This window comes from Saccopteryx bilineata, chromosome 5, assembly GCF_036850765.1.
Source record: "Saccopteryx bilineata isolate mSacBil1 chromosome 5, mSacBil1_pri_phased_curated, whole genome shotgun sequence".
NCBI classification, from domain to species: Eukaryota; Metazoa; Chordata; class Mammalia; order Chiroptera; family Emballonuridae; genus Saccopteryx; species Saccopteryx bilineata.
The window spans coordinates 143,566,752-143,577,291 of record NC_089494.1 but is presented as its reverse complement, the minus strand read 5'-3'; the positions used below and the strand labels follow the sequence as shown (position 1 = coordinate 143,577,291).

The window sequence follows — 10,540 nt, the reverse complement described above, 5'->3', positions numbered from 1 at the left end:
GGGGAAGGGGAGATGAGAGGCCCGGGCGCGAAGGCGGAAAGGGGCTAGGAGGGAGTGCGTGTGCGGGGATGGAAGACGACACCAGAACACACAAAAGGAGTGCAAAGTGAAGGGAGGCGGCCCAGTCCCCAAGGGTCGGCCGGGGTTAGGGGAGCCGACGTCGGCCGCGTGTCCCGTCGCCCCTGCTCCAAGTGGGCCCGGCCATTAGACTGCGGGGACACGAGGCTGCACCAGGGGAGCAAGGCCGCGCGCAGCGGTGCGGGCTCCCTCGCACCCGGAGCGAGAGGGTCACGAGTACAGAGGCGAGGAAGATCTGGGCGGGGAAAAAAAAAGACACTGGTTTGCCACCTTGCAAAATGGCGGCATTGAAACCTCTTTCTGATGGCAGTGGCCCAGGCAGAAGACGGAAGGCAGCCGAGGTCAGCGAGGGGAGAGCAGCCCCAAAGCCGCTCGGCGCTCGAGCCGCCCCCTTCCTCCCGCGGACGCGCTGGTCCCAAGTCCCGCGCCAGCAACCCCGGGACAGTGACCCCTGTTTACAAACACAGCCCGGGGGCGGGGAGGGGCGGTCGGAACGCGGGCTGCCGGGGCGGGAGAGGCCGCTGGCTCCCGGAGACGCCACCAGCAGCGAGGAGCCGAGGGTTGGTGCGAGAGAGCTGGCCGGGCAGCTGGAAAGGACTGAACGCCTTGTTTTTGAAACTGTCAATTCCCTCAACCCCTATTGTGAAGGCTTCATGCAAAACATCTCAGGCCTTTTAAAGTAGGAGCTTGTGAGGCCGCCACAGTTTGAAAAGGAGCGAGAGAGGAGCCGGGGCCTAGGGCTTGAGCAAAGAATGATAGCTGGGCCCCCTCCCCCCTTTTCCTTTTTTTTTTTTTTTTTTTATAGCAAAAGAGGGCCTGCCAAACAGGTAAAATGCAGCTTTTCCTCACCTCCTAGATCTGCCTTAAGTCCTCACTTCTAGGCTAGTTTGCAAAAGGCCCTTTGGCCTAGAGAGCAAAACAAAACCTAAGCTAGCATTAAAAATAGTTCTTCCAGGACTGGGGAAAATCGTGAGAAGACCGGTCAGCCGGTCAGCCGGTCAGCCGGTGGACTCCCTAAGGTGATTGTCCTGTTACTCCTTGCCAGTTTCCTGAAGTTAGCTGACGGAGAGCCTTTAATTTGTACCCCTAGTTTGGCTCTAGAAACTCTCTTTCACAACATTTTCAGCAGGAAGTTATTTGTAAGGTGAAGCAACACTCACCACATTTTTTTGTCTTTTGTAGGTGCTAATGCTTTATTTTTTTAATGTTTTTTCTAACTAAGAGGATCTTTGTTTTCTTTGAAAGAAAAAAAATGCTTTTGAGAAATTAATCTACATCTTTTCCTGCATGCAAACAAAACTATCATTCTCATATCAGCAGAAGCTTCCAATTGTTGGTACTGGAACTCTGAGGAATTTCTAGACCATTAAAAGCCACCCAGACACAGATAAGATAAAAATCCACACACTAGCCCATCTAGTTTGTGTTATTGCTGTTTAGTGGTGGCTCCTAGATGTTGATTTTAAAATAAACAACCATTATTGAGATTGCTCTACTGTAATCAAGTAAGCCAGTAGGAAAGAAAACCCACTTTAAAAAGTAAATCGTGGAATAAGGGTAAGCTGCTTTTTTGAAAAGGGCAGATAACCTGGCTGTGGAAGACAGAGTATATACATCTCTTTAAAAAATAATTAAATCTTAATTTCACATTCTGATCAGGAAACTAATTTTCTAGGAGACCCAAAATAAGCTTGTTTCCTCAAAAAGTAAGAGAAAGAGCCCTTTCCTGCATTTTTCACATGTCTGTGAGTGTTGAGCTTTAGATTCAGGAATCAGTGACCCTGGGACCATACAAGTGTCTTTTAAAAAATATATTCTGTCACCTGAAAACATTTAAATGTAGACATGCAATCTGTCAATGGAGGTAACTTGTTTTTCTCTCTATAAGGCTTAACTTTTTCTTAAGAAATGGGACATTTATAGCATATTAGGAAATCTAGATATTGTTATTAATCATAAGACAACCAAAATGCAATAAACTCTTCTGAGAATAATTCCCTTAAACAGAATGCACAAACAGCTAAGGGGCTACCAGAAATTGAAAGAATACTTTGTATTTGCAAGTTACTGAATACCATTTGGTCCACTTTCCCAACAGAAGCCCCAACTCAAATTTTGCTGTGGTTGGCTGGCTTGTAGGATTACTGTGGGGTGAAATTTGTGTTGACTATTTAATTTCTTTCCTTTTGATGGTATCACTCTGGAATGCCTCGGCCTCCATGCTGCTCATTCTCCAGCTTCTATAAACTGAAACTATTGATTCTCTGAGGGCTGGAGACCAAGTGTCAAAGCTGGAGGCTAATATTTTATGTCAAATTCCATAGAGTATATTTATTTTAAAGTATGCTTATTGCATTTTGTGGTCCACCCACACCCAAGACCTGCAGGCTTCAAATATATTCTCAATTTCTAATTTAGTAACAGTGATTCTATATCCAACAAGAGAAGTACTAGTCTAAATATAGTAGTCATCACACTTTGAACTTTCTTGACTTAGCAATAATTAAAGACTAGAAATGACAGACTTCCAGTGTGTTCATATCACACTTTTTACAGGTTGATTTTGCAGGACAACTCACTGCACCCAAATTCTGTATTGTTCAGCTTTCTGAGAAGCCGGTTGGGGCTTTAACTGTAACTTGCACTGGTCTTTGGAATTACACACAAACATGAATTTAAGGATAACTTCCCCCAATTTCTTCTTTGACCATATCTATCATGCCAATAAAAAAGGATCCAGTGCACTTACATCTGGCAACATTCAAGAAGGAAAGGAAAAGAGGCAGTTCAAAGCATCTGTTTACTCCATCCAAATGTATTTGGATGCAGGTATGCTCAGCCTCTGTCTTTTACAATAAGAGTCAAACCACAGAGCATATACAGCAATTAGGACTGAAAGCATCCAGATCTATCTGAAACATTTATAGAGAAAAGAAAATTTTCAAAGGGAGCAGGAATTAAAAGGTTAAGGGGAAAAAAGACTGAATTTCTATGAGAAATAGTGACTTAAATTCACATGGTAAATATTTCATTCATGTTTTGTTTTGTTTTGTGATTTATGATCTATAGATGCAGCTTCTTAGGTTTCAGATTGCAAAGATCTGAGATACATAATGTGTCAGGCTAAGGGAGGTGGACTAAAAAATTATTAGATTTAACTATCATTAAAATAGCAATTGATCTCTGCTTTACTTTCTCAAATCTGAAACTTTTTGCACTTGATTTGTAACAAGTTTGTAAAGTTTTGTAGTCATTTAGAAAGAAATCTACCAGTGTTTTGCACAGAACCTGACTGGCCTCATCACATGGTATTATATAACAAAACACTGCACCCAATAAATGCATTTCTTTCAGGCAAAAACATTACAAGTGAAAATATCAACGAAACCATTCATTTCTGTTAACCATTCTTCAATCTGGAATAAGTAGAATTGTATGGAACCAGGAATTTTAAACAGTGTTTTTAATTGAAAATAAAGCTAAAGCATGCTTTTCAATAGTGCAAATTTCCATTTTTTTTTAAATTTCCATAATTTTGATTTACTGCATCCATCATCACAACATAGTACACCAGCATGGCCCTTACCAAGTGTTAGACTCTAGCCATTTGCATGTTGAACTATTTTGATTTTAAGTGCAAATATAGATAGTCACCTCTGATTGTCACTTGCAGTAGAAACGCTCCTGCTCTATACACAGGATGGTCTGAAAACAGAATTTTAGAGAGATGCAGAAAAAGTAACGTAATAAAATCCAAGTGCCTGAGTTCTGGTACCAAAAAGCCCTGAAATAACTGTTATATTTTCATTTGGGGCATTTTTACAACTCTAATCCATTTTACTTTTCTTGGGTATATTTAATGCTTTGTCACTATGAGGAGTCAGACCATAAAATATCCTGCTTTTAAGAGAAATATTTTAATTATTTTGCAAGTATGAGAGTCATGTTGACTACCAGTTAAGCAGGACAATAGTGATAGTCACCTTATTTAAAACCTTTGGGTGAGAACACAAAAAGGACTTTTCTGATTGCAAGGAGTGGTTGTAAAAGTAAAATCACACCCTTTACAAAAAAAAATACAATCTCATATTTATTTTACTTAGTATATGTGAGGCATCTTTTACCAGCACTCAATCAGCACTCCCCAATCTTTCCACTCAAAAAAAAAAAAAAAAGGAAAAATTAAGTGCAACTACTTTTGGAGAGGGAATGAGGGGAGAAAAGAAAAAGATACCCCACCAATAAGCTCCAGAAGAGCTCATAGAAACTTCCTGATACCTCACTGTGTAACCATGTAACCTAACAAACTTTTGCTGAATGAAGTTACACTTTCAGGTCTGAAATCTAGTGCATAAACTTAATGGCTCATTGTAATATTTATTATTCAACCTTTTGACATTTATTTGTAGCAGTTGAATTGAGGTACCCGGTGCATTATTAGCACTGAAACAGTAGTGTTCCAGCTCTACTGTAATAACTGAGTTTTACTTGAGTCTTTAGCCTGAAGTAGTCTGTGGAATGTAAACCAACCATTCTCCCACCCCACCCCCACCCTACTAAAAAAAAAACAACAACCCCGCAATGGGAAAAAAAAGTAATCCGATTTCTGTCTTCAAAATGCGATAAACCAGGACTCCAAAAGGGGTGTAACACATTAACGGACTTGTACAAACCATCCTGTGCAGTTTACAACAAAAGGAAGGTAATATGGTTCAAGAAAACATCTTCCAAAACACTTTCATGAATTAAATTTCCTGAATTTGTGACTAGGTGGAAGAGGTATTGCAGAACCGCCCAGCTGCCATTTCCAGATAGGATGGGCCTTGTGAGGAGGTTGGGAATCCTTAGAGGTGTTTAAGGAATATGCAGGCCACAAATCCCCATCCTTCCCAATAATGAGTGATGGTGGACAAGGAAAATTTGCCATGAAATTAAATGGCCTCTTCACTGCTGATGCTACATTGCTGGCTATCTTTTTGCGTCTGTTTATAACTGTAAAATCATCCAGTGTTCCTTCATGTGTCTCGGTTTTACCTGTAGGACGTGGGCTTCTAGCTGATTTCAAATTTGGTTTGACTGGAGGTGTCTGAAGTACAGGTCGCTTTCCCAGGACTAGTGTCCGGTAATTTTTTCTCACCCTGGCACCAAATTTATATTCCCCATCCTCAGGTTTTGGAGAACCTAAAGTGCATGAAAGCCCCTGACTTGGAGCCAATGGATTTAAGGAAGGAATTTCTTTTTCAGGGCATGCAAACCCTTCCTTGGCTGTGGTTAGCAAGGCGTCCTCTTTACTTCCAGTCACACTGTAAAACTCACCCTTTGTATCATTGCACTCGCACTTTAGCTTATTTGTAATAAGGTCAGGTTCATATTCTTCATTAGCACTGCTGTCCTCGACTTTGATTTTAATTTTGTGCAGAAGTGGCAGTTTCTTGTCGCCTGTATCAGTGTAGGGATTCTCCGCTTTTGTTGCTGCTGCTGCTGCTGCTGTATCCACCCCAGCATCAGTTTGCAAAGAGGGCAAATCCGTAGCAAATTCAGTACAACGGGATATTTTGGAATCTTTTTCTGAATTTGCTGCTGCTTGTGAAGAATCAGTACTGAAGAACCTAGCAGCTATTGTATTGTTATCTGCACAGTGTGTAGTAGGAGTTGCTTGCAGGCATTTCCTAGCATCTCCCAGTATTCTTTGTTGTGGAAATACATTGTTTGTCTTTGGGCTAGGTGAAGAGGCCCCCTCTGCCAGGCAGTTAATTGTCAGGTCAGTTCTCTTTACAGTACTGGAAATTTCAGAGTGTGGGAATGTAATCGCAGATACCCTATCGTTCCTTATCTCTGTGAAACAACTCCCCCGGCTGGCCGAGCAGTACACCGGAGACGATTTGGGGGCCCAGCTTTGCAAAGTCCACTCGTCCGATTCGGCTTTGACACTACTCTTGAGGTCGGGAAGTCGGCCGGCATCCTCGAAAGCAGCGGGGTTGGTTGCTGCCGCGGCAGAGGCCAGATGGTACAAGAAGTTGGCCTGAGCCTGTACGCTGGGCGGCTTGCAGAAGCTGGTGCGCCTGAAACGGATGCTCTGCACTGACACTTGGCTGGAGCCGGAGCTGGAGTCCGACTCCGAGGACGAATCCTCCTCCTCCGAGCTGACTTCACTGGAATCCGAAGCCCCGCTGCCCCCCTCCTCCTCCTCCTCCTCCTCCTCCTCCTCCTCCTCCTCCTGCTCTTCCTCCTCCTCTTCCTCCTCCTCTCCCTCCTCCTCCTCTTCCTCCGAGGACACAGAGTTGCTGGAGCTGGACAAACTGGAGCCAAAATCGGAGTCGTTGGCTGCGTGGTCCGAATAGGAGCTGGACTCCGAGTCGCTACTGCAACTCTCGGGAAAGCTGCCCAGATGGGGTTGCGGCCGGTGATGATGAGGGGGGTGGTGACTCTGCAGCGGTTGCTGGGCCCGGTGGTGGTGGTGGTGGTGGTGGTGATGGTGGTGGTGGTGGTGGTGATGGTGGTGGTGGTGGGGAGGCGGGCAGAAGCTGTTAACCAGATGAAACCTCTCCAGGCAAGTGGCCCCGGTGGCTGCTGCCTTGGCTTTGTAGGACCTGGGTAGCAGCAGCAGACGACGAGCGCTGGCGTGAGGCGAGACCAGGCAGTCCTTGGTGCCGCCGCGCTTGCGCTTGCAGCGGTAGGTCAGGCTCACCGGGCCGCCCGCGCCTGCCGCCGCCTTGGGCTGGGGCCCGGCGGCCGACGCCTGGTAATAGGCGGCAGCGGCGGCGGCGGCGGCGGCGGCAGCGGCGGCGGCGGCGGCGGCGGCAGCGGCGGCGGCGGCTGCGGCCGGGTGCTTGCTGCACAGCAGGCTCCGAAAATAAGCCGGGTCGGAGTGGAAAGCGATATAGTTTCCCTGGAGCGGGGCAGTTTCATAGTTTAGAGGGGGTTTGCAAGGCGAGCGCACGATTTCTGGGTAGTGCGAGCCTGGGTATTTGCTAAAAATCTGAGGTAGATGGGCGGCGGGGCGAGCGGCGGCGGCGCCGGGGCGCGGGGACTGCGCGCTGATTGGCAGGGGCCGCGCAGCTCCGCTCAGGCCCCGCCAAAGTTGGTGCCTGTCCTTCCAGAAAGCCGGGTGGGGGCTGGCGGCAGCAGCGGCGCGCTCTGGCGGTGGCGCCTTTGTGGCCAAGGCCCGGCCGACCCTCCTGCGCTTGGTCTTGAGGACCCGCTCGGTTTTGCAGGAGGTGTAGAGCGCTTCCACGTCTTCCCGGGAGATGAGCGTGCATTTGGCGGCGTGGAAGGCGATGCTATTGATGGCCTTGAGTTTCCGCAACTCCTCCAGGTCGCAGTGGTGCTTTTTCACTTTCAGATGATCCATGCGCTTGTGCACGGTCGTCCTCGGGATGTTTTTCAGCAGATCCGTGAAGACTTGGGAGAGGGCAAACATTTGCTTTCCTTTAATGATGAGGTAGCCGAGCCTCACGCCATCCACCTCTTCAAAACCTGACTTCAGGTCTCCCATCTCGGGCACTAAATTATCCCCACCATTTGCAGCAAATATATACGTGACGCATACATACACATGTATGTATGTTAATCCTCCACCAGATGCTGCATGTGTCTCAAGGCATCCTGCTAATAAAATAACAAAGACTGTTATTCCCGGCGAAGGGAATGCCAAACTGTAGGCGAAATTATTGGAAAAAAAAAACAACATGAAATTACACTGACTTGATTCTTGCTTTTTTTTTGGTTTTCGTTTTTTTAAAGAAGAGGGAAAAAACCATCCGGTTTCTGATCTGCCAGTGTGTTAGTGTAAGTCCCCGATGCAGATCAGTACCTGGGCCCCTCTATTTCTTCCTTCTCCATGGGAGCACTATGATAATGGAATGTGAAGGGAGAAAGAGAAAAGAAATGCAGCTGCTATTCCCGCCGCTGCTTTAGCTACAAATAAAATGACAGAGTGAAGTGAGCTCGTCCGGAGACACCTTCATCAATTAATTCCCCTAAAGCCAGCGCTGATTGGATACTCCTGACAGGTGATGCAATAAAAATTGATATTCCACCCCTTCCCCCCAAAATCTCCCACTAATTAGCATACCCTTATACTGCCACCTCCCCTCCCAAAGTAAATAATACAGTCGGTATATAAATCTTTCCATTAAACTATCGGAGCTCAGAAACAGCCTGACTCACAGACTTCATCTGAACCACTGTGTGTACGCTTAAAACACACACACACACACACACACACACACACAACCCCTGTATATTCGCATTTAAAGGAATATTGCCTATTTTTTGCTTTATTTGCATTTTACCGCTACAGCTATTATCATTTCAAAGAAAAACATTTTAAAAACATTATCAAGCCTAAATAGACACACACACCCCCTTTCCTTTGGAAAATGGAGCGTAAGTGAAAATGTGCAGAATAGCCTGGTATTTCCCTTATGGGAATGGGGAAGGAGACCGACTGCGAGCTCCAAAGTTAAACCCGCGCAGTGAACCGCCCCAGAATGGACTTACGTTTTGAATTTCTCTTGATTTTCCTTTTTTCCCCCCTGCAATGCCTTTTTACAACCAGAAACAAAGTTACTTGACCAAGGAAGCAGTTCAAGGCTCCAGCTCCGAAACACTGTAACAATTCAACTGGATTTAGGTTCTCTGCTGGGGGGTGCTGTAGGGAGGAGGTAGTTTCACGTCAGACCCATAACAAAGCATAGATAAGCTCGAAATATGTACACTTTTCACAGTTAACCGGGCTGGATTGGAGGAGGGATCGTCCTAGAGCTCCAGCACAGCCTTTGCCTGGGTACTATTCACCGCAGGTCAGAATCCAGGGAGCAGTTTGCTTTGCAGCAAAGAAAAGAAAACATAAAGCGCCCAAGGTACTTCCAGAGGTTTAATGTAATAACGATGAAAAAAAAGTGCTGATGTACGGTGCAGACTATTTCAATGCTCTATGATGCTTTTACTTTGTAGTTTAAATAAATCTTCCACAACACCCTTTTTTTTTTTTTACCATGAAAGCTAAGCATCTGCTTTTTAAAGAAATCACTTTGGATGAATATCAATATTGTTTAACCTCTTCTTATTCAAATTAAGGCATATTTTGGTATAATTTTCAAGGATATCCAAAATATTGCCAAATGAGAGCAAGGGTCTTCCCAGTTGTTTTACCATCCCAAGGTGTTTTGTTGGCTGCTTTGCAAAATTCGGCAAAATCTTCTTAACTGTTAGGTGTTTGCAACTACAGCATAAATGCTGCCTAAGCATTTATGTTTCCTTGTTCCTCCGAAAATAGACACATCCGTGAGGCTAAAAGAATAAATGGATATTTCTGAGCCTGGAAGAAAAAAATCATATAATAATTACTTCCTTCACATTCAAAAGTTCCAGCTTCCACTCCTGTGGTTTGGCCAGCACAAGCACTTATGGCTCCAAAAAAGAAAAAGAAAAAAAAAGAAAAAAAACAGAAGAATCTCATGCAAAAAGGTAGTTTGCATGAAATCTCGGCCATAGTTCCCCACCCCCACCCTCATCTCCCTTGTAATTTCCAAGGAATTTTGAGGAGAATAGGGAATTTCAAGAAGTGCATCCGGAAATTAAGCAAGTCTATTTAAGAGAGTCTGTAACTCAGAGGTTGGGATTTGAAAAGTCAGCCCTGGACTACTGTTGCACTCAGCACAGATGTAATCGCCACTCTTCAACTTAATCAATGTGTGTACAAACCGCGATGTCTAGTTCTTGCCTTTGAAATCTAAGGCTAGCATTTCCATCCAAGAAATCAGAGCTACAGTAAATTACATTTTTGTCCCTTGAATGAGAGAAGGATCATTGAATGGATCTCGTGATATTTCAGCTTTAAACGTAACCGAGAGGCAGCAATGAACAATGCCTCGTCCCAGCTAATACCATCCATCGAGTTGGCTTTCTTTTGCATCTGGGTCCATCCTCCGCATTTTTCTCTTTCACTTTCACAGCAGGCAAAATGCAAAAGGTTTAAGCAGAAAGCAAAGTTTCCAGGAAAAGTAGATGCGAGTGTTTGTTTTTTAAAGTAGAATGACCAGAGCCTTTCTATTGCCTGCAACAATAATGTTTTAAAATTCCTTCTGATGCACTTATATACTGCCAGCCTTCTTCCTCCCACCCCACCCCTGTCCAATTCCCCTCCTCCTTGCTTTAAGATTTCGACCAAAGAGTCAAACAGCCAACAAATAGTAAACTCAGGAAAAGCCTTTGAGAAGGCATTACAAAAGGTTGGCTAGAAAGTCCCCTCCCTTTTTTTTTTTTTGGCCAGGTAGTTCTAGATGTTCTTGATTCCTATTTAGATTTGCTCTCTCTCTCTCCTGTTCCTCCTGCATATGGCAACATGATTTAGTAAGCATTTCAAAATTACCTTCTTTTCCTCTCCCTTCTTCTCTTTCAGCCTTTAAAATATGGCAATATAGGTGTGTTTTTTAAATTAGCAGATTTAAGTATTTTT

General features: G+C 44.7%; 1 protein-coding gene across 1 annotated transcript; it reads right to left on the bottom strand.

The window, feature by feature from the left end:
- Positions 1–4,660: 4,660 nt before the first annotated feature.
- SKIDA1 (SKI/DACH domain containing 1) lies at positions 4,661–7,683 on the bottom strand. Its single transcript, XM_066232775.1, has one exon. It carries the CDS (start codon positions 7,571–7,573, stop codon positions 4,817–4,819), a length of 2,757 nt encoding a protein of 918 aa, XP_066088872.1. The 5' UTR covers positions 7,574–7,683; the 3' UTR covers positions 4,661–4,816.
- Between the last annotated feature and the right edge of the window lie 2,857 nt (positions 7,684–10,540).